We start from the raw sequence: 23,690 nt of genomic DNA on the forward strand, positions 1-23,690 counted from the left end.
GTTTACTGAGACATATACAGTGTACCTTTCTTATATCGGTTTATGAGTATGGATTATGTGTGTATCTTTTACATTGCATAGTTACAGCGGTCATAAGATATAGTCGTGGGATATATACGCGGGAGAACAGCATGTGTAGACTTTAAATACAATTTCAGTCCACAAAAGAAACTATACATCTCTGTTTATTTTATCAAGTTTGATTTTCAAGCAATATTAATTTAAAAAATTAACTGAACGGCTCGCAGTCAGCACAAAAAGAATCGTTTTAAAAAACATAAATTTATATTATCATAATACACTGCTGATTGGTTTCTCAGACATTTTAGCTTTGAAAACTAAATTTGCTTTTTTCCGGCACACACTTACACCATTCCAAAGACGGTATTGGTCGTGTGGTTGAACAATTTATGATGAATGAGTGATGGTTAAAAAGACGTCATCAAAATTAACACTATTTCATTTAATTTCCAGTTTTGATTAATTGTGAGTTGTGAAAGACCTGCAGGGAAGAACAGGTTCGACTTCCAGCATTCTTCCGAATATACACAAGGTATGTTTGGTCCAGGTTTTGTGGGACAAAACGTGTTTCTCAAGATCTCACGACATGATATAAAGAAATCGGTTTATTTGACCTACAACATCGAAATGAAAAGTACCAATACCCTGCAAAAGACTTGATAAAATCGTGGATGGAGTTACTTATGCGAGTTTATTCGTGGATCTTAAACCTGCGTGATTTCATTAGAAAAAATAATGAACATGACAAAATGTCAATTTACAAATCAATAGCGTGTGTGTCCACCTTTGGTTGCGATGCAAGCAACACATCTTCGTCTCATGGAATGGACCAGGCGTCCTGTGGGATATCATATCTGCTTGAGCATGTTTCGAAGTTCCCGGAGTGTCTGTGGAACACGTGGTTGACGTCGAAGGCGCCGATCAAGATCATCCCACATGAGCTCGATTGGTGAGAGATCAGGGGAACGAGCCGGCCAGGAATGACATTCACGTTGTTTTGTTGAAGAGAATCCTGAACAAGTCGAGCAATATGAGCCCGGGCGTTGTCATGTTGAAAGGTAATGCCTTGGCGTGCGCAACTCCAAGAGGGCGGCACATCCGTTTCCGGGGAGGAGGGGAAAACCCAGAGAAGAGCACGTAAAAGGTGAACAAGAATAGAGTTTGTTTTTTTCTAAAAATAAAAAAGGCTGTGGTGGTGGTGGTGGTTGAAGAAGGGAGGGAGGAAGGAGGGAGGGAGGAAGAAGGAGGGACGGAGGAGGGGGAGGGAGGAAGGCGGAAAGGGAGTCGGGTTCTTTGTTTTTTGTTTTTTGGTGGGTGGGTGGCGATGGCATGTAAAGATGATAGCTCACTGAGACGAGCTTATCATACACAGTCGACGACACTGCCACTTTGTTGCTAGGTTGACGTCATATCGGCGAAGGATTTTGCAACAACATTTCACAAATCATGGCATCGGGTATGGTGATGTGTTTGTAAACTTTGAGGTGCAAGGTCTCGTTCCACAAGGCGATCGTGTATTGTAGCCAACTATGACAGCCGTTCGTCTAAGTTTAAAGTCGGTGAGTGGCAATCACCTCAGCGCTACGATCATGGTGTGGAATTCTAAAGGTGTTGCCTGAATTTCTTAAGGTGAATCGACAGGCACAGACATGAACGTGATGTAGGTATATGCCTACGTGATGTACTTCGTGTTGCCATGCAAACATGGTGCCACGCGTGACGACAAACACACGTTGATCTATAGGATTATTATTATTATTAATTATACCGAGGTGCTGGCACTCGTGTAGGTTGACGTGCGTACTGTCATTCGTGTCTCCATCTACACGTCATGTACTTCGTGTCTCCATGCACACGTGATGTACTTCATGTTGCAATGCAAACGTGATGTCATGCGTGTCTTCAAACACACGTTGATCCACAGGATTATTTATCATACTTAGTATTTTAGAAGGATAGAGAGAGATCGATAGACATACGTGGTGTTTGACTCGTGTCTCCAGGCACACGTGGTGCAAGCAGGGTGGGTGTCGATGGCGTGTGGAGATGATAGATCACTGAGACGAGTTTATCAAAGTTATCATACACAGTCGATAACCCAGCCACTTTGTTGCTAGGTTGACACCAGATCGGCGAAAGATCTTGCTACAACATTCCACAAATGACTACATCGACTATGATGACGTGATTGTAAACTTTCAGATGTAAGGTTTTGTTCCACAAGGCGGTCGTATTGTAGCACAAGGACAATCGTTCGTTTAAGTAACAGTGGGTGAGTGGCGATCACCTCAGCGCTACGATCATGGTGTGGAATTCTAAAGGTGTTGCCTGAATTTCTAAAGGTGAATCGACAGGCACAGACATGTAGGAATGCCGGGAGCGATCGAAATGGTCCCTGTTTTGATTGGTCCAACACGCTGCGCGCTGATTGGTCCGTTCCGGCGCCTGACTTTCACCTAGGTTTTCCAAACTGGCCCGACCCTTGTGTTTCTTTTTCATAGGAAAAGTGATGACCAGAGAGTGTCTATCCTATTTAAGACACTGTCACCCTGTTTCCTGATTTGACGACAACCCAAGCTTCTGATGGGTAACCATTGTTTATCCTGTTTTTATCCCTGGGGTGAGCATGCTGATTTCTCCATCCTAAAAACACAACACAATTCATTTTTTCAACTTTGAGAGTGGATCGAAAGGGCTCCTGTTTTGATGGCTCCAAAACGCGTCACGCCGATGGATCCGTTTCGATGCCTGGACTGAGCCTCAGTTTTCCAAATTGGTCCGACCGTCGTGTTTGGGAGAGAAAGCACAACTCGGCTCGGGTGCTGTCTTCTGATTGGTCGGTGCTGACTTCTGATTGGTCAGATTTTCGACCAATCAGAGACCTTCTATAAATAGATCGTCTTGTTTGTGTATATAAAGGAAGGGTTGATGTTCATCAGGCACTCATCACCACCATGACGGACAAGCAGAGTACACCCTATCGTTTGGAGAGGAAAGACACCACACGCTCCAGACGGTTAAGAACTGCTAACCATACCTATCGTTTGACTTTCAACCCAGACTACTTGGACACCGTACCACTGCACCGCGTTCACATGGATCTGCCGGCTTTATTTGACAGGGTGATCGATGACTTTTATCAACAGATGTCAGGCCAGAAGGGAGATCGCATTGGTCTAGGTATCGATCATCCCACTTTGAACACCCCCATACGGATTCCCTTTCGTCCCTTTGAAGATATCCATGGGCTAGATATTTTGCATGCGGTGGAAAAAGTCCAACAGTCCAACAAAGACCTGAACATCGATGCCACCATGGTTGTGACTTTAGTACACGTAGCAGATCCCGACAGGCTAGGATCAGGCAGTGGTGGTCCCCGACTGAAAAACGTGATTGGACTTGAAACCTTTTTAACACGCAAAAGGGGCATTGTACGGATCAAGAACGAAGATCAATCCTGTTTGGCACGGGCCCTGGTGGTGGCACAGCGTTATGCCCAGAAGCCCCACCCTCTGACCCCAGAATGGACCAACCAGCGAATGAGACTGACGAGAACGGATCGAGTCGACGTTCAAGGCATACGGGCACGGGACTTGTTTCGACGCCTTGGCCTGCCTGAAGGTCCCTGTCAGGGCCTGGACGACCTAGCACGCGTGGGACGCGCCTTGGCCCTCCTGAATTATCAACTGAAAGTCTACAGTCAAGAGGTGGATCAGAGACTGTTGTACAAGTGTGATGAGGCTCCACCCAACGCCACCGTGCTGCATTTATACCATCATGATCAGCACTACAATGTCATCACTTCCATGCCAGCTTTTTATGTGTCTAACGATTACTGCGAACGCTGCGACCACCGTTACGACCATCCCGAAAACAATGCCTGCACCAAGCAATACCGCTGCCACCGCTGACTCCACTCTAGCTATTGCCGACCCAAGGAAGAGCACGGGATCCCTTGCTTGACATGTCAACGCTGGTTCCCAAATCAACAGTGTTACACCCAACATCTCCAGTCACCGTCAGAGGGAAAACCCAGCGCCTGTCAATCCATTCACAGGTGTCCGACCTGTTTCCAGCTGGTCCGCGTCTTGGAGACCCCCATGGCTCATCACGAGTGCTCAGATGAAGAACATCCCTGCTTAGTGTGTCAAGAACCTATGACCCCAGACCATCGCTGTTACATGACACCTCTCTGTGAAGAAAACGAGGAAGAGGAGGGGGAGGAAGAGGAGGAGGAGGAGGGGGAAGAGGAACAACATCACATACGAGACAACGTAAAATACGTCTTATATGATTTTGAATGGATGCAAGACACGGGGGAACACATTCCAAATTTGTGCTTGGTGCAGTTAGGATGTGGACGATGCATCAGTGAAGTGAGCAAGGACTTGTGCGAACACTGTCCATGGAGAGAAGAAGGGTATGGTCCCAGCCGTGAGATCCTGTTTCGAGGCCCCACCACGCGACATGTTGTGTGTGTGTGGTTGATCATGCTGGCCGAAAAACCCAAGAAGAAGAACCAAGAGGAAGAGGAGGGCAGCACACGCAACGGGACAACAGCACACCTTGGGAAAAGAAAACGGAATGGAACCCCCTCAAGAAAGCACTCTTCAAAACGTCAACGACATTCATCACCCCAGCAGGGTGGAGGGGGAAGATGTCATGGAAGTGGACGCGCCCACCCCGTTTGAGGAGAAGACAAAGAAGACAAAGAACAAGAACACCACCACCACCACCACCGTCCAGAAGGAGGACCGCATCTATGTGATGGCACATAATGCACGATCCTATGATTTACACTTGATCCTGAAGGGTCTGTACCCCCTTCTGGTGAAACTCCCCACCAAGATTCGAAATGGACAACAAATTTTGCAGGTGACCCTGGGACGGTTGTGTTTCGAAGACAGCTTAAATTTCATACCCTACCCACTGAAAGCATTTCCAAAGAGCTTTGGACTGAAGGAACTGAAGAAAGGGTATTTTCCACACTTTTTCAATACCGAAGCCAACCAGACCTACAGAGGTCCCTATCCACCAGCCATCATGTACGATCCCGATTGTATGTCTCCGGCAGAACGCACAGTCTTCCTCCAGTGGCATACCCAAAAAGTGCAAGAAGGAGCCTTGTTTGACTTGCAAGGAGAACTTTTAGCCTACTGCCAGAGCGATGTGGACATTTTGAGACGGGGATGCGCTGACTTCCGACAGAACGCCATCAGCTCGGTTCGCATGGATACCTTTGTAGAGGTGATGACAGCCGCTGTGTTCACCATGAAATCCTTCCGAAAACACGATCTGAAACCCAATACCATCGCCATTCTTCCACCTCAAGGCTACCAACCCAAGAGAAACTATTCCCAGGCCTGTATGCACTGGTTCAATTATCTGATGGAGACGGACCCCCATCTGCACCTCCAGCACGCCAGGAATGGAGGTGAAGAGAGTTCACGTGTGGAGAGGGCCAACATCGGTACAGTGTGGATGGCTACGATCCAGCGACAGGCACCATCTACGAATTCCTGGGCTGTTTCTGGCATGGGTAGCAGGCATGTCTCCAACGTGGAGAACCTCATCCCGTCCTGGGCACGTTGTTGGGAGCACGTTATACCGACACCCGCTACCGCCTGAGTCTCTTGAACCAACACCCTGAGGTGTAACAGATCGTCACCCTGTGGGAGCACGAGTTTACAAAAATGCAACAGGAGGACTCCACTCTGCGTGCTTTCTTGCAGGGACCCCACTGTATCCACGTCCCTGGGCCGCTCAACCCTCGCAATGCCTTCTATGGAGGACGCACCAATGCCACGCGATTATGCTACGAAGCCCAAGAAGGTGAAACCATCAAGCACATTGATATTTGTTCCCTTTATCCTTACATTTGTAAGACAGAAGCATTTCCCACGGGACACCCGACCCTTCTCCATCAACCCCCTGTGGACACGTTGTTTGAACTGAAAGGACTGATCCAATGTCGTGTCCTACCGCAGAAACGACTCTACCATCCGCTACTGCCTTACAGATCGGGTGGCAAACTGCTCTGTCCTTTGTGCCGTATGTGTGCCCATACCCGGTCAGACTCCCCCTGCAAGCACAAGGACGAAGAGAGGTCATGGGTGGGTACGTACGCCACCATAGAACTCCATGAAGCCGTGAAGAAGTATGACTACCAGGTGCTTCAGATCTACGACGTTTGGCATTTTGACGCCTTTGCACAGCATGTCCCCGACACCCAGCAAGTAGGACTCTTTGACACTTATATCGATCGTCATTTCAAGGAGAAGCTCGAAGCCAGCGGATACCCCGAGGGATGTACGGATCACAACGCTTACATCCAGGAGATCTACGACAAAGAAAGCATTGGATTGGACAAGGACCGCATTGGAAAAAAACAGGACGCTGCACGATTGCCAAGATGCAACTGAATTCGCTCTTGGGCAAGTTTGGACAACGATTAGACTAAAGTCAGAACATCTATATGTACGATCCTGTACAGTACTTTGCCTTGTGGAGGGATGAACTCACTACCATCAAGGATGTTACCGTTGTCAACGAACACATGGTGGAAGTGACCTATACCCACAAGGAAGAATTCCAAACCCCTCATTCTCATTTCAATGTCGCCATCGCTGCTTGGGTCGCAGCCCAAGCACGTCTCAAGCTGTACGAGACCCTTGCCCTGGTGGGTCGCAGGGTCTTGTACTTTGACACGGACAGCGTCATTTACATTCATCGACCCCACGACGCGAATCCAGAGCTGGGCCATTCGTTGGGTGAGTTTACAGATGAACTGGACGGAAACACCATCAAGACGTTTGTGTCAGGAGGTCCCAAAAACTATGGCTATGAGTAATGAACCCCAGACCCGATGGAACGTGCACGACCTGCAAAGTGCGAGGGTTCACTTTGAATTACAGAAACCAACAACATCTCAACTTTGACACCATGAAAGGACTGATACTGGGACAACGACCTGGGAAGGAAGGGGAGAAAATCAGTTTGGATTACCCTCATCAAATCATTCGAAAAGGACCTCGACGCGGAAACGCTCTTGTGACCCGACCCACCCGAAAAGAGTATCGTACCTTGTACGACAAGCGACGTCTCGTCTCCGAGGAAACCACAGGGCTGCCTGTAGACACGCTCCCCTTTGGGTACAGAGACGACTAGATCCTTTTTTTTTTATATTACAACGGATCAAAACTGAATCGACATGGACACCTACAGAAAAAACGGATCGAAATCTGACCAATCAGAAGCTTGGGTTGTCGACCCATCAGAGACCGCCTTTGCCTTGGGCAGTCCTCAGATGGGTCGCAACGAGGTTGTGCTCTCTCTCTCACGTTACAAGCCTAACCCTATGGAAAAGAAACACAGGGGGCGGTCCGTTTTGGAAAAATTGAAGCTCAGACCAGGCACCGGAACGGACCAATCAGAAAGCAGGACATCAGTGCCTTTTAATACGACCAACGTTCCCTGGCCATCACTTTTCACTGAACGGTCCAAGCAACAACACCATAATGTTCCGGCTACTACTACCATATGACAACAATGGCCACTACCGCATCATCATCAAACAGAAGAAGAAGGAGAATGGGGACAAGGACGAGGACGTTCTCAATAGCGAGCATTTCCGTCGTGCAATGGCAGACATCCTGGTTCTACATTGGGAGATGATGAGAACAAGTGCCTTGTACAAAGCTTCCCATGACTGCATGCGTGAGAAGTTAAAGAGTGTTGTGGACACATTTCTGCCTCCGGGGTATGGCATCTGCATCCCCAGCATGGAACTCTACGTGGAAAAGTCAACCCCAACACCTGAAGCAGCAGCACTCACAGCATCCATACTCAAAGCAGCCAAAAAAGCAGCAGCACCACACGTCGCAGCACTTACCACAGTGGTAGCAGAGGGAACGTTAAAAGAAACAGACGTACTCCTCTCAGCTCTATGGACAGCGATAATTCGCCTCAGCACTATCCTGGGCGGCAGCAACAGCCGCAGCCGCCACACCCGCAGCAGTAGAAGCAGCAACAGCTGCACTCGTCGCCGTAGTAACAGGAGTAACTTCAGCGCAGTCACCAACACCACCACCTTCACCATCACCGATGGACACCTCAGATGCTGCAGCACCCACAACAAAACCAGTGGCAGTCACCACAGCACCCTCATCAACAGCACCCACACCAAAACCAGTGGCAGCAGCAGTGGCAGCCACCACCCCCACAACAATAGAAGCACCAGTAGCAACACCCTCACTTACAGAACTCTTCGACTCGCTCCATGCAGCAGCAGAAGCAGCTGCAGCAGCAACAACACCCTCACCAGCAGCAGCAGCACCAGAACTCATCTCAGCACTATATAGAGCGGCAGTAGCAACACCTTCACCAACAGAAGCAGCAGCAACAGCAGCACTCGTTGCAACATTGAGCAGGCTACCTGTGTGATGACGATGACGAAGGTTGTCATCCACTTTTTCGCATTATTTGCATTGTTTCGCATTGTTTCACATTGTTTGCCCTGTATCTAAGTTGAAGTGTGTTAGGTGTAATCATTAAACAGGGATAAATTGAACTGACTCTTTGTGTCTTGATTGATCTCAACTCCAACAGGATGCTGAACCGAGGGTAGAGGTTGAGTTTGAGATGTCGTCTACGTTGTCTGTCTGTCTGTCTGTGCGTTTGTCATGTCAGTGCACACCAAAGTGATGAAATAAAATTTAAAAAATAGATAAAAGAGAATGGCCATGCTTGAAAGATGAGCTGCCTGGTGTCCACATGGTGTTCAGACTAATCGACACCCACCCTGCTTGCTTTGCCAACACAAACAACAACAATCCGAAAGAACCCACAGCCTCTCCCTCGTCCTCTTGGAGGCACACGCCTACGCGTGACACCATGTTTCAAAATAAAATAAATATGTTGGTATGTATGTATGGTGGTGCACACGAGTGAAACACCACGTGTGCCTGGAGACACGAGTCAAACACCACGTATGTCTATCGATCTCTCTCTATCCTTCTAAAATACTAAGTATGATAAATAATCCTGTGGATCAACGTGTGTTTGAAGACACGCATGACATTACGTTTGCATTGCAACATGAAGTACATCACGTGTGCATGGAGACACGAAGTACATGACGTGTAGATGGAGACACGAATGACGGTACGCATGTCAACCTACACGAGTGCCAGCACCTCGGTATAATTAATAATAATAATAATCCTATAGATCAACGTGTGTTTGTCGTCACGCGTGGCACCATGTTTGCATGGCAACACGAAGTACATCACGTAGGCATATACCAACATCACGTTCATGTCTGTGCCTGTCGATTCACCTTTAGAAATTCAGGCAACACCTTTAGAATTCCACACCATGATCGTAGCGCTGAGGTGATTGCCATTCACCGACTTTTAACTTAGACGAACGGCTGTCAAAGTGGGCTACAATATACGATCGCCTTGTGGAACGAGACCTTGCACCTCAAAGTTTACAAACACATCACCATACCCGATGCCATGATTTGTGAAATGTTGCAAAATCCTTCGCCGATATGACGTCAACCTAGCAACAAAGTGGCAGAGTCGTCGACTGTGTATGATAAGCTCGTCTCAGTGAGCTATCATCTCCACATGCCATCGCCACACACCCACCAAAACAAAACAAAACAAAGAACCCGACTCCCTTCCCGCCTTCCTCCCTCCCCCTCCTCCTCCTTCCCTCCTTCCTCCTCCCTCCCTTCTTCCATCACCACCACAGCCTTTTCTGTTTTTAGAACAAACAAAAATAAACTCTATTCTTGTTCACCTTTTACATGCGCTTCTCTGGGTTTCCCCTCCTCCCCGGAAACGGATGTGCCGCCCTCTTGGAGATGCGCACGCCACCGGAAACGGATGTGCCGCCATCTTGGAGGCGCGCGCCACCGGAAACGGATGTGCCGCCATCTTGGATGCGAACGCCACCGGAAACGGATGTGCCGCCCTCTTGGATGCGCACGCCACCGGAAACGGATGTGCCGCCCTCTTGGATGCGCACGCCACCGGAAACGGATGTGCCGCCCTCTTGGATGCGCACGCCACCGGAAACGGATGTGCCGCCATCTTGGATGCGCACGCCACCGGAAACGGATGTACCGCCATCTTGGATGCGCACGCAGGACCCATCATGCCCTACGCGCATGCGCACCGGAAGTGAAGTCGTCAGAGGTCACGTGACACTCTCGACCAACCAGAAGCCAGGAGCGGTTCCATACCGCTGCTGACAACTTATGACGACGCAAAAACGGTAGAACAACAGGGCCGATGATCTCGTCGCGGTAGCGCTGTCCATTGAGATTTCTCTCTACCACTATCAAACAGGTCCCCTGTCTTCCTGTAATCCCACCCCATACCATAACACCGTCGCCCCCGAACCGATGATTGACGTAACATTCACCTCGACGCCGGTACAATCGAATCCGTCCATCGCTGTTGCTGAGGAGAAAACGAGACTCGTCAGTGAATAGAACTTGTACCCACTGCATGGCCGTCCAGCGTAGACGCTGTCTACACCACTGTAGACGTGCTTGACGGCGGTTTCCTGTCAAAATGGGACGTCTGGCGGGTCTTCTGGCGACAATACCTGCACATCTGAGGCGACGACATACGGTTTGTGAAGATATTCGTCGAAGGCCAGGGATGCTTCTTGCAGTCACTGCTGCTGTCTGGAATCGATTTCGTAGGTGTGTTGTTCGAATCCAGTTGTCTTGTCGATTATTGGTTACGCGTGGCCTGCCACTCCGAGGATGGTCTCTGACTGCATTCATCTGTTGCCAACGTTGCCATAAACACCAAATGGTGTGCATGCTTTTCTGTAGCAGTTGCGTTTTTGTGACGTGATTCCATACATGTACTACAATACTGAAAAACTTTACTTGTTTGAAAAATACACTAAAATATTGGTGTCACAGGAACGTTTGTTGTTGAGTATATATGCAATGGTAATGAAACATCCCATTGAATTATGACCACCCAAGCATACAAACGTGAAAACTCTCTGTGTTCCACACCCAGCTCGTCTGAATCTCTTATAGCTACATCGAGCATGAAATGAGTGAAAGAACTAGATCATTATCTGACAGTGACATGGTTTCATGAACGGACTCAGAAATAGATATTTCACCTAGGAAACCAAGCAAATGTTTGGCAGTGAGTTTCTGTCCCAGTCAATACAGGCCTTACAAACTCCAGAAGTGGTATGCAAATTCTTTGTTTACTAACTATATGGGCGAATTAGACAGTAAGCTGAATTCATGTTGGGACCAGTACACTGAGCGCATTGATTAGGAGACCAGAGTTCAAGAGGCTGACTCTCGACTTGAACTTCTTACAAAAGAACTGGCCATAAAAAAATAAAATAGATGAATTACTCCATTATAGACGGTGAAATAATATAAAAATCTTTGGAAGCGCAGACCTTGAAGGAGAAGACTCACTGATACTGAACAATGCGAAAGATATAGGTCATGGTGTAACACTTAGGACATTGAGCCCACACAGATGTGGTAATAAATACTCGATAAGCCAAGACCAATCCTAGTTAAATTCCTTTATTCAGCAAGAAGCGAGAGTTTTTTGTCACTGAGGTCAGCCACCAAAAGTAGGAAGATCTTTATAAATCATGACCTGACAAAACCACGATCAGAAGATATCTCAGACATGGGTTGGGGATGGGGCCGTGTTTGTCACCAACAAAGTAACAAAGTTATCGGACTTACTAAGAAAAAGAAAAATTGTCCCTGAAAATTCTTGAAACATTAATTATACCTCAGACAGTTGAAAAAAAGAAATTGCCTGCCATAAAACTACATTGATGCAATGTGTTTTCTCAAAAACAATATTCAGTCTCATAGTTTTAAATATACCATATCTGGATTTGTAGCTGTAACTGAATAAATATCTATTCTTGATACAAATCCCAAAATAGTCGGTCCCTCAATTCATAACTGGTCAACAATTTCATATTGAATGTTGGCTTTCAGAATTGGATTCTTATACAGACTTGAAATGTTTTTTTATTTAAAGCCGCACTCAGCAATATTCCAGCTATATGACGGCGGTCTGTAAATAATCGAGTCTGGACTAGACAATCCAGTGATTGACAATATGAGTATTGATCCACGCAATTGTGATCGATGACATGCATCAACCAAGTGACCGAACCCGATCCCGTTAGTCGCCTCTTACGACAAGCATAGTCGCCTTTCATAGCAAGCATGGGTTGCTGAAGACCTATTCCACCCCGGATCTTCACGGGTCCAATCTGATCTGCTTCATACGGACTGTAACCTTGAGTTTAGAGTGAGTGAGTTAAAATTTATGGTCACATCGGCAATATTTCAGCCATATCGTGACTAAATCAAGTTTCACAGTAATGAGACATAAGTATAGACTATAAAACCTATCGATCTAGTGACAGTAAAGTCACTAGAGTATCACAGATATAGATTTAAAACTAGGATGCAACCATGAAGATTGGATTATTCATAATGATACATTATAAATATAGGCTATAGATTATAAGCAACCAAAGTTAGGCCACATTCTAGGGACCCAGGGGACTTACGGTACATCTGCTTCCTGCATGGTACGCCAGCAGGTTTTACACCATCCCTATGGCCACTGGTGTTTGTTAGAAAGTTAAGCCACAACATTTAAAACCAACAAGTATTCTACGATTAAAACCATGGAAAGATGGCAAATACTTTGAATGGAATGGGGACAAGTACAGGGGGACAGGGGCACAAGTACTTTACGTGACTTCAACCCCTTTTGAAGGTACAGCCAATAACAATCTCAGTTCTTAATTCATTCTACCAAATTAAAATCACTTACTATTTACAATACATAAACTGACGTCCAAAAGAAACTTTACCAGAGTTTGAAATCACCCTTGCTCAAAAACAACAAAACATCCATGCATGAAGTAAAGTGTATTGAGAAGATCAATATATCAACATAACCAACACTGAAATGACAACCATACCGCGACCGAGAATGACGTCAGAGCCCCCCAAAGTTGGGTGTGGTACAAAACTCGAGCTTTCAGAATCATGGACAATAGGCAAAGTACATAAACAATCGCTCACGTTCAATAACAAGTCATTTGTAGCGTGTGTGACCACCAAATGCCTCAATACACGCAAACACTCTTCGACGCAAAGAAAAAGTCAGTCGTTTGATGAGGTCACGTGGGATTTGACGCAATTCGTCTTGGAGGGCCAAGATCAGTTCTTGCCGGTTGGCTGGAGATTGCGGTCGTTGTCGAACACGACGATCCATCAAGTCCCAGAGGTGTTTCTATGGGGGGAAATGACGAGTGAGCGTGCATGCCACGGCAGGTCGTTGACGTTGTTGGCTGCGAGGAAGTTAGTGACAATTCTGGCTGTATGGGCTCTAGCGTTGTCATGCTGATAAATGACACCACGTGGCTGCTGTTGGAAAAATGGCAGGACAACTGGACGAAGAATGATATCAATGTAACGCTGAGCTGTCAAGTTTCCGTCAACGATGACCAGCGGTGTCCTCTCCTGCCCACAGATCCCTCCCCACACCATGACACTCCCTCCTGCACGCAACACGCCGCCGTTCGTTCACCCCTTTGGCGGTAACACGTTGTCTTCCATCAGCCCTAAACATACTGAATCGACTTTCGTCAGTGAAGACAACCCTCTGCCAGTCACGTCGTTGACAACGTCGTACAGTCCGGGCCCATCTCAATCGCAGACGACGGTGTTGCGCTGTCAATAGCTGTCCTCTGTATGGTCTAAAAGCCCTGATTCCATGAGCCCTGAGTCTCATGGCCACTGTCTGTCGACTAACCCTGTGATCTAAGGCATTTGTCGCCGATGACGTCACTGTCAGGAAGCGATTTCGGGGGTGCAAGGTACGCAAGTACCGGTCATCATGCGGCGTGGTCCACTGGGTCTGCCTGTCAGCGGTCGGCCCTGTCTGTCTGTAACGTTGCATCAAGTTAGTAACGGCAACACGGGAGCAACCGAAGGTTCGTGCAATATGGGCGTGGGTGGCTCCCATCTGTACCATACCCAAGGCTCGTTCACGTTGTTCGACTGTGAGTCGTGGCATTTCTTTTGTGTTTTTTTATCACTGTGGATGTCTGACTTGCCGTTGCAATCATTTTATACCCTTACCCGCAAGTGCATTTGCAGTTGTCCGTGGTGCACGTGTTTTTCACTTTTTCGCGTGTTATCTCGCAAACATGTAACAGACGATTAACATTTTCTGCATACACTATTGTTGTATTTAGGTTATGTGTTTTAGATAGACTTCATCGAAAAAAAATGTATACTTTGTCTGAATTTTATATTTTCAATTGGTAAAGTTTCTTTTGGACGTCAGTTTATTATCAAAATGTATCAAGTAACTCAAATTCTTTTTAAAAAATCAAGAATAAAATGAGAACTCATATTAAAAGAAACTTTACGGATGAAACATGGAAATAAGTATCCCTTGTGATAGAAAAATCAATGCAGTCAAGGAGGACATGCTTGATCGTGATTCTCTAATCACAAGGGAAACAGAAAGGGGGATCTTCACCTTTCAATAGATATCCATAAGTATGGCAATGGCCATTACGACATCTTAATGACCTCTTTAAATCTGGGCTGACAACCCAAGTAGGTGCAACCGACTGTTGGTTTTATTGCATGTAATTTGTTTATACCAACTTGAGTGTCACACATCTTTTTCATAAGATCTCTGATAAAAGATCTAATGTCAATTTTATTATCACTGTATGGAATTAGAAGTGACATCAGCGATTGTGTTACCAATGAGTCCAACATGACCGGGTAACATACAAAAACGATGTCGTATTGGCCAGTAACAAGGTCATTAAATATACTCATACGCAAAAGAAGCGCAAGTGGTTTTAAGCAAATAGGTAATAAACACGGAACCATAAATTGATACGAGTTTTAGCATGTAGTGAAGCCTGATGGTGTTATCAATATTTTTGGTTGCATTTTGGAAGCCCCGAGTAAACACGCAACATATAAAACGAATCGCCAAAACGCACCATTTCAATGAATGTGTGGGTATCATGCACCCATTTCTCGCGAAATCGAAAATGCACGAACTGTCACGAACTGTAGTGGGAATAGAACCGTGGCCGATTCTTGGACCTATCACTCCTTGGTCAACAATGCCACGCCTAACTCAAAATTCAGAGAAACCAGGCTATCGGACGTTTGGAAGCTGGAGAGTCTGTCCAAGATGTTGCCAATCATTTCAACATTAACATAACCATAATTTACCGTCTCCTGCATCGATACAATGCTACACAGACCACAGATGACCTTCCTCGGAGCGGTCGTCTTAGGGTCACCACACCTCGACAAGATCGGCAGATTACCCGTCAACACCAGCGACATCCGTTCCTAACTGCAAGTGAAAGTGCTCGACAGACCATAGGAACACATAATCGACACATTAGCCGGGACCCTGTGATCCGACGTCTCCGTTCCAACAACCTCAGATGTCGCCAACCAGCACGTGGTCCTGTTCTCCAACCACGGCATCGACAAGCGCGACTTCAGTTGGCACAGGGTCATCGCAATTGGCGTTATCGTGAGTCGAGGCGTGTCATCTTCTCTGATGAAAGTCGCTTTTGTGTCTCCCATGCAGACGGAAGACTCAGAATTTGGCGGCGTCGAGGTGATCGTTTCGCTGACAGAAACGTTGTGGAAAGGGGTTCATGGGGTGGACCTAGCGTCATGATATGGGCAGGGATTGGACTTAATGCGAGACTTGGACCCATGTGCTTTCTGAATGTTGGTCAGCGGTATATCGACCAAGTGATCAGATCCCAGTTGTTCCATTTTTTGCACAACATCAACAACACATTTTCCAGCAGGACAACGCTCGTCCCCATGTTGCCAGAGCTACCATGGCCTTTCTGCAACAACACAACATCCGTTTTGTACCGTGGCCAGCCCTCAGCCCTGATCTGAACCCCACCGAACACTTGTGAGATGAGGTTCAAAGGCGTCGGCACAATGTGCGCCCAGTCCCTACAACTGCCTATGAACTACGCACAGCTGCTCTGGATGTGTACAGGAGGATCCCTAGGGCCTTCACAAATCGTCTGATCCACTCAATGTACAGGAGATGTGTGGCAGTGATCAATGCTAATGGTGGTCACACCAGGTATTAACTGACAGTTTGGGTATGGACCCGAAACTGTGTAAGCCCTTAACATTTGAAAAAAAACAATTATGTCATCTGCCTTTTAATCCATTAAACTGTCTTCAGTCAAATCTTTGTCAATCTTGCCCTATTAGTATTTCTTGTCTTTGCTGTTGAAAATAAATAACATGTGTACTGCATACTCGACTTGCGTTTCTTTTGCGTTTGAGTATAATTCAATAATTTCAATTAAAAGTGGATGCTTACATGATATACTTTTAATAGCCTGAAGATACGCGAGAGGTTCTGAGAATAATATACATGGAAATAGCTTATGCTTAGATTGTTTGCCAATATATTTTACGGCTGTTAAAATGGCAAGTGATTGGGCTGTAAAAATTGAACATTGTCTGATAATCTTGAAGGTGAAGTCCTGGATCAAATAACGGTGGCGCTGGCAACAGAAGAAACTAGTTGATTTGTTTCAGATTTCTTTAGTTTAGTAAATGTTAGGTTTATTTCTGGTTTTACCAACTGCCATGATGGTGAAGACAAAAGCCTGCATGGAGAAATAATATCTAAATCAATATTTACAGCTGTAATAAGGGGTTTAATCAGAATGCCTGGTTGTTTGACCAGCTAAGGCTTACTGTGAAACTGTTCTTCGTAAAAAGGTTAAAAAACAGTTGAGTGCAGGGTTTAATGGGTTAGAATGTAATTTAGTAATGTACTGTTGCGAAAATTTGATACGGCATTGCTTCAAAGAAGGTTCATCAGCTTAAACATACAGACTATAGACATAGTCTTAGGCCCTGATGGTGAATATCCAATGGAGACATTTACAAGTGGAGCAGTGTTGTCGTATCACCTCCCCACTTTGTATTAGCAACGATTTTCAACAAATCTAGAGCCTTCAGGCAATTGGTTTTAAGATAATTAATATGTGGCCGAAAAATCAAATGATTGAAAATGAATCCTAGAAACTTGGTCTCCTCTTCAACCTTGATAGGTGTGCCATCTAAAAATAGTTCAGTGCTCATATTTCCTGCAAAACTAAATGTAATTGTACTTGGCTTTAGAAAATTTACAGCCATTTTCAAGAGACCATATTTGGATTTTGTTGAGACAACGTTGCAACTGTCTCTCAATGGCTCGCATATTTGTGCCACGGCATGAAATATTAAAATCATCCGCCATTCCCTATACCCCTGAGTATACAAATAAACATAGTGTGATAAGTACCAAATAATGTGCTTTGACAACTCTAATTGTTTCAGATGATGGCGCTAGCACACAAAGGTGAGAAATAAGGATTTCACACCTTACCAATGAGCTTTAGAAAGGAACATATTAATAGTTATGGGTCATTGACAGTGAAGAGACCTTCTCTTGGAAATCTGAAGATTCTTGTGTGATGACAGACAAACTACAGGATTTCTGAGGTTTTGTATTCGTAAGAATTATAAATATTGAAACTCTTGGCCTTACATGCAAACGATCTTTCATATGTCATGCATCATTTTAGGTGCAGTTATGTTTATTAAACAATATTGTAAAATGTTTTACAGATACATGTTTTTAACATTCCATCATATCAAGCACTCTGTTGATGATATATAATACCATTTGTGGAAGTCTGTGATATATTTTGTGTTCCTGGTGCAGTTTCTCAGCCTTGAGGTGGCAATTATCATTATTACCTCAATCATTGACTGCAGGGATAGAAATTAATATTTTTGAAGTGTGCCACACGGCACTTCTGTTTAAGAGTGTCCTCAGGATTCTGCCAACAGACCGTCCTTTTCCAACAAGAAGAATCCTTTTGAAGAGATGTGTTAAGTAGGCTCATGTGTTGGCTTATTAGTTTGGGTTATGGTGTATATATTTCTTTGCCTGAAAGTGGCCATTGTTTCTGTGGCAGACACTTGTCAGATTCAAGCTTAGTCTGCCATTGCCTTCCAAGTGGGGAACAAATTAGAGTGAGCCTCGTTGGTAGTCAGATGTGTGCTGGTGGCCAGTGAGTCACATGATTGCCATGCTTGTTTTGTGGGCTGTTGGTTCATAACAAGTGAATGCTTACACCAATAACACACCATAAAGCTTTAATTGCTGGTAAAATACATAAGATCCTGTTCCTTACAATGCACTGAACGTTGGTCATGTCGAACACAAAGAGAGCGATGTGTAGGAATTCAAACTTGCAGAAATTGTGCAAACCTCTGTCGACTTGGATACATATATCTGTAAAAGACCAAAATGAATATTAACTTGAGTACTGGTTGAAAACATCTTAAGTGTTTTTACAGTGTTCATGCAAATATGTGACATAATCTTCTAATGTCAACAGATTGGATTAACATAGACATGAGGATGGACCAATGGTAGACTTTATTTGAGAAATAGAGCACAAATTTCTGCAGCTCACTTGAATTTGGAAGAAAGAATTTTTGTGATGTTTCAACCTTATTGCAGTGACAAATATCTATAGTGAATTAGAAAAAGCAGTGCAAGAGATCAGGGGAAAAGAACCCTTATTTATGCAACACTGGAACACATGTCAAGCCCCTGTAAGTAAAAGCTACACATACTGCAAATTCATTACTTTTTTAAAATGATGGACTATGGACAAGCAGACAGGAGGTGTTGATGGATACCTGGTGGACAGACCCGCATCACACATCAGCTAACCTAGACCTTCCATAGAGAGGAGCTAAAAATGGCATTCGCAACATGGCTACAATGGCAATAATCTTTAACAATTTAATCTTTAAACACATAACAGTTTTGCTTGTATTTTCATGAGATCAATAGCTGTATACCTGAACCTCTCTGTTGTGATGAGCCATGCCTTTACCGTGGGAACGAGAAGCCCCCCAAGGAGAATCTGTACTGGGTGGTATACTAGTAAGGGGATGCTTATCACAGACAACCCATCATACCCACCAAATATGATCTTGATTATTGGAATGCCTGTAAACATAAAAACTTCCAGTGAGTACCATACAGCACTGCAGCAGGGCATAGTATGCAAGGGACCTTGATGTGAGGTCACGCCATAGGTCAGGAACTTAACAGTACATATGACCACTGAGAGAGGAAGCATCACTACAGGAGCACAGGGTGGGAACAGGAATACTTTGCTGACAGATGTGAAGTAGAGCAAATCAAGTCATTGGACATCAGAAATGTTCCACCAATGTGCCTGTCATCATGTTCCTATTCATCATATGAGAGTTTTTAGCAACACATTTAAAGTGTACTGGTGTACTGTACTGGGCTCAAGATGGACCCTCTAGGCTTTCAGAAGATAAAGTATTTTTAAAGATTTGATTATTGCAATATTTTGATAATACCCAGTCTTTGTGTTCTCTTCACAAGCTATGATGAAACATCTTATTAGTTCTCCATCATTAAATATGTGCAGCAGTTTGAAAGGGAGCTGTGACCCCCAGTATGCATTATACTGGCATCAGCTACCTGGTCTGGCTTCACTTGTGAATGAGTTGGTTTAGTGCTGCTTTGAACAGTATTCCAGTTATTTCATGGCATGAAAGCTTCAGTGGGAAGAAAGCCTGAAGTGATGTAGGTCTCAGACATTACCACTTTGGTGAAACCCATGAGCTGACAAACCTTGAAACATAATCAGGGCGAAGCTGGATATGAACACACGATCATTAATACGGGGTAATTCCAATGATAGTTAAGGCCTCTGATTCTGTAAAAATCACTGTCTTTCCCCCGCTTCAATGGGATAAACATTTCAAATGGAAGAGACTTTCCTTAGCCCATCTGACGTACTGCCATACTATTTCTGCCAACTGGTAGACATTCTAATACATTCTTCAGTTCAGTTTTCACATTTTGAATGGATATATTTCAAAACTTAGTCTGGAATTGATGTCACGGGTTACAAACCAGTGCCATAAAGCTCAAGAAAGCTGCTTTCTGATTGGCTAATGTCGACTTCTACATTGGTCATTCAAAGTTTGTGAGACTTCGTTCTGACAAGACCTGTAATGGGATGTCCTCAGATCTTTGTTCAGCAGTAGGGAGACCTAAGGATCTGATTTTAATGAGATTACAACTTCTTATGATTTCATAATATTGACCACTTATTGAACTTTACTTAAATATGACATGTTTACAAGTTACATTAGATCTAAATTGATCACAATTTATGATAATATCATCTGGAAATCTTTGAATTATTGTGCATTGGAGACAATGACATGGTCTAATGTCTAATAACTAGCATTTTCTTTTTCTTACATTTGCAAGATTCCGCTTGTGACATGATCATGTGTATAAGTACTGCACAAGTAAGCGTACATCTTTCAAAAAATGTAACTACATGTATAGGCAAGAGAGAGAGAATTTATCGATGTCAACTTCTTTATTATGAGGAACACAATGTTTTGAAAAATATGCTGCCTCCTTCATCAGTTGAATGAATGCTCGGATGCAGAAAGCATTTACATGTACATTTAACACAAACAAAAGTAATAAGATAAGAAAGGTGGAAACTTAACAAGGGAAGCTAACAGCTAATTACCACTGATTGGTTACCCCTCAACACCGGACTCAAGAACATCAGACCTGTCAACAAACCAGACCAGAAATCTCCGGATGCATCAAGAACCAAGACCATAACATCATGTGGGAAGCTATCAAAATCTTGTCCACCAACAACAACGATTGGCATCACAGGGAACTACAAAAGGCCACTGACATCAGGACATGCTAGCCATGAACCTTGACCAGGGATCATCTCTGCCTAGTGCTTGGGATTTACTGATTTAAGCAGGTATCCAGCTGACTTTCATTTGTCCAATCAGTGCTAATTAACACTCTGTCTTCCATTGCTCCTTTGCAGATTAACAATCAGTGACAATTTAACTCCTGGCTTCCATCTGTCCACAGCTCATCACCAATCAGTACTAATTAACCATAATGAGTAGCTAACAACAACACCCTGCCCTTTTACATTACAATTAACTGTCTGTCCCAATGCCTGGTCAATTGGAACTCAGTTGAATGCTTGTTGAAGGTGCTTTCCTCCTGAGCACAAACTGAAGTTTCCTGTCAAATCTCTGAGCTTACTCCAAAGAATGTGTTGTGCTTTGCAGGATATGGCGAGATCTGCAGTAAAAAAATGAGACAGCTGAAGATTTACAGAAATTGCTCCATGCAGGGATTGTAATTGCATTTCTGCTGAAGTATCTAGCAAGTTGTCGAATCAAGTCATTTGTCACAGCTGAAGAAGTTGCATTTCTGTCCACATCAAGAGCTGAATCATCCAAAACTGCTGGTGGTTGTGGCCTACTTTGAGTTTCCTTAGACTCTCTGAGTGTAACTACTGTTTGCTGTTGTGTAGAGTACCATTTCTTCTATGTCTGCAATCAGTAAATGAACTGATTTGTCATTGGTCCTGATGCAAACTTGTTGTTTTTTCTAATCATATGTACCGGTAGTGTGCATAACATCATCTGTGATATGTTCCATCAAATGCAAAGAGATCAGGATATGGCAACATTCGCACATATACAGTCTCACACATCGTCTCTCAGCAGCATGAAGAACATTGGATGTTGTAGACTGCCCAGTGTCTGTGATGATGGATGTCAATGACTCTCTGTTTGTCCACAAGAATGAATTCTTATGCTAAAGCAAAGCACCTGTATCCTGTGTTCTGAGAAGTGTCTGTCCCTTCACTTGAGTTCAGTATGTGGGTTCTGGTTACTTTTTGTACTTTTGTACAACTGATCATGTCTTTGCTCAGCAGCATTTACGAGAGATTTCAATCCAGCTTTGGTTGGCTGCTATACAAGTAGTCCTTTCTTGCTACCCTCAAAAGGTTCTTGGCACCTAATGCAGCTACCATTAAAAGAATCTGTTCAGTAGGTGTTGTTTTTGTTTAGCCAAGAAATTCTGCACTGAACAGTTCACATACCCTGTAAATGATCAGATCATATAAATATTGAACTTATAGCAATAGATATGCACTGTTTTAAAAGTGAAAAGAACATAAAATGCATATATAAACACACCTACATCAAATGCAAAGGATGTTTTGAAGTGAGAGATATTTAGGAGATAAACCTATTGTGTTTTGAAATTTGATGTAGTCCCACTGTAGAGTAGATACCTCTTATTTTAATTTGGAACCGAGCACTTTAGCGTGAGGTTTCAAATGTATGTTATAAATAAGAGGTACTTTATGAATTAACATTCCACTATTTATTTTACATGTGTAAGTCTTATTTGTTAGTTAGCAATTACCCCCAGCAAATAATAAAACATCAAAATAAACGCCTCTCCACCCCGAACTTGCATGTGGCAGAACTTGACCTACATCACGGTTACTCACAACACACAATTCGTAATGGTTAACAATGTTGTTGTTTTCATTGACTCGGACAATTAAGTTTACATGAAGTTTAGATGACAACCCTGATTAACCTGTAGATTTATGTTGAATGAACCTGCTGGTACAATGTGATTACCAATGGAACTGGAGTATGACTGAACAACTGCTTTTTGCGCTGAAGACGAGCAGGCTATGTTGACATGAATAATTTGCATGGTTTGTCCTGTCAATTTCAAGATTTCTCGGATTCAAAGCCATTGTGTGATAGCAATGAGACAGTTGTGGCCCAGAAATCATTTTCTTAATTGTGTGTGTTCTGAAATGAATTTCATCAAGTTTGACTTCAATGATGCCGCAACATTGTTTTCGTAGCCTTTCGAAGCGAGTGATGGACTTTCAAATCCACTTCTGCCAAATCCTTAAGATGGTGGTTGATGGAGATGGCAACAAATATCGATCACAAAAAGGTTTGTAAACAACATGTTGTCACGAATAAAGTTTTTTCAAACAACTTTTCTATACTAGCCACATAAAGAAACTGTGCACGGAGAAAATATAGATATAAGGGCACACCGTCCATATATGAAATATAGGTTTGAACACAGCAATTATTGGAGACATTCAAACGCTCATGCACGTGCCATGCAATATGACGTCATTGATGGGGGCCTATGGACGTGCAATGTGTTACTGCACGTGCATCCTGTGCAGCTGTACACAGCATGTGCAACTCAAAATTCGCTGTCACTTTGGAAAGCATGATCTGTGGTCATTCAAAAATTCAAAACTTCTCAGCTGCGCAGCATCATGAAGCCATTGGAATGATCCGAGCGGGAATGAGGCAACAACAGGTGGCAACACATTTCCAATGCCATCGTAACACGATATCGGCATTGGTGAGGGGTTATCAGAACACAAATGACGTTGCCGACCACCCACGTTCAGGACGTCCCCGAGTAATATGGTGGAGAAAAGTTGTCTTTACAGATGAATCGAGGTTCAACATTTCCCACAGTGACGGGCGCCAACGTGTCTACGGTGTTTGGGAGAACATTATGCACGCAACTGTATTGTGGAGAGGAATCGTTTTGGAGGTGGCTCTGTGATGATTTGGGGTG

The 23,690-nt window shown here is 44.3% G+C and overlaps 1 protein-coding gene across 6 annotated transcripts in view; it reads right to left on the reverse strand.

The window, feature by feature from the left end:
* Positions 1-18,290: 18,290 nt before the first annotated feature.
* LOC124151844 (sodium/bile acid cotransporter 7-B-like) overlaps positions 18,291-23,690 on the reverse strand; it is a 95,982-nt gene continuing 90,582 nt past the window's right edge. For all 6 annotated transcript variants that reach the window (XM_048388301.1, XM_046524499.2, XM_046524501.2 and 3 more), the window contains 2 exons: positions 19,025-19,175; positions 18,291-18,446 (listed from right to left, as the gene is read on the reverse strand). In XM_048388301.1, the coding sequence (XP_048244258.1) occupies positions 18,398-18,446; positions 19,025-19,175 (200 nt within the window). In that variant the 3' untranslated portion in view covers positions 18,291-18,397. The remainder of the gene's footprint in view (positions 18,447-19,024; positions 19,176-23,690) is intronic.

Source organism: Haliotis rufescens, unplaced genomic scaffold, assembly GCF_023055435.1.
Source record: "Haliotis rufescens isolate VD_foot unplaced genomic scaffold, xgHalRufe1.0.p SCAF_7, whole genome shotgun sequence".
In the NCBI taxonomy this organism is placed as follows: domain Eukaryota; kingdom Metazoa; phylum Mollusca; class Gastropoda; order Lepetellida; family Haliotidae; genus Haliotis; species Haliotis rufescens.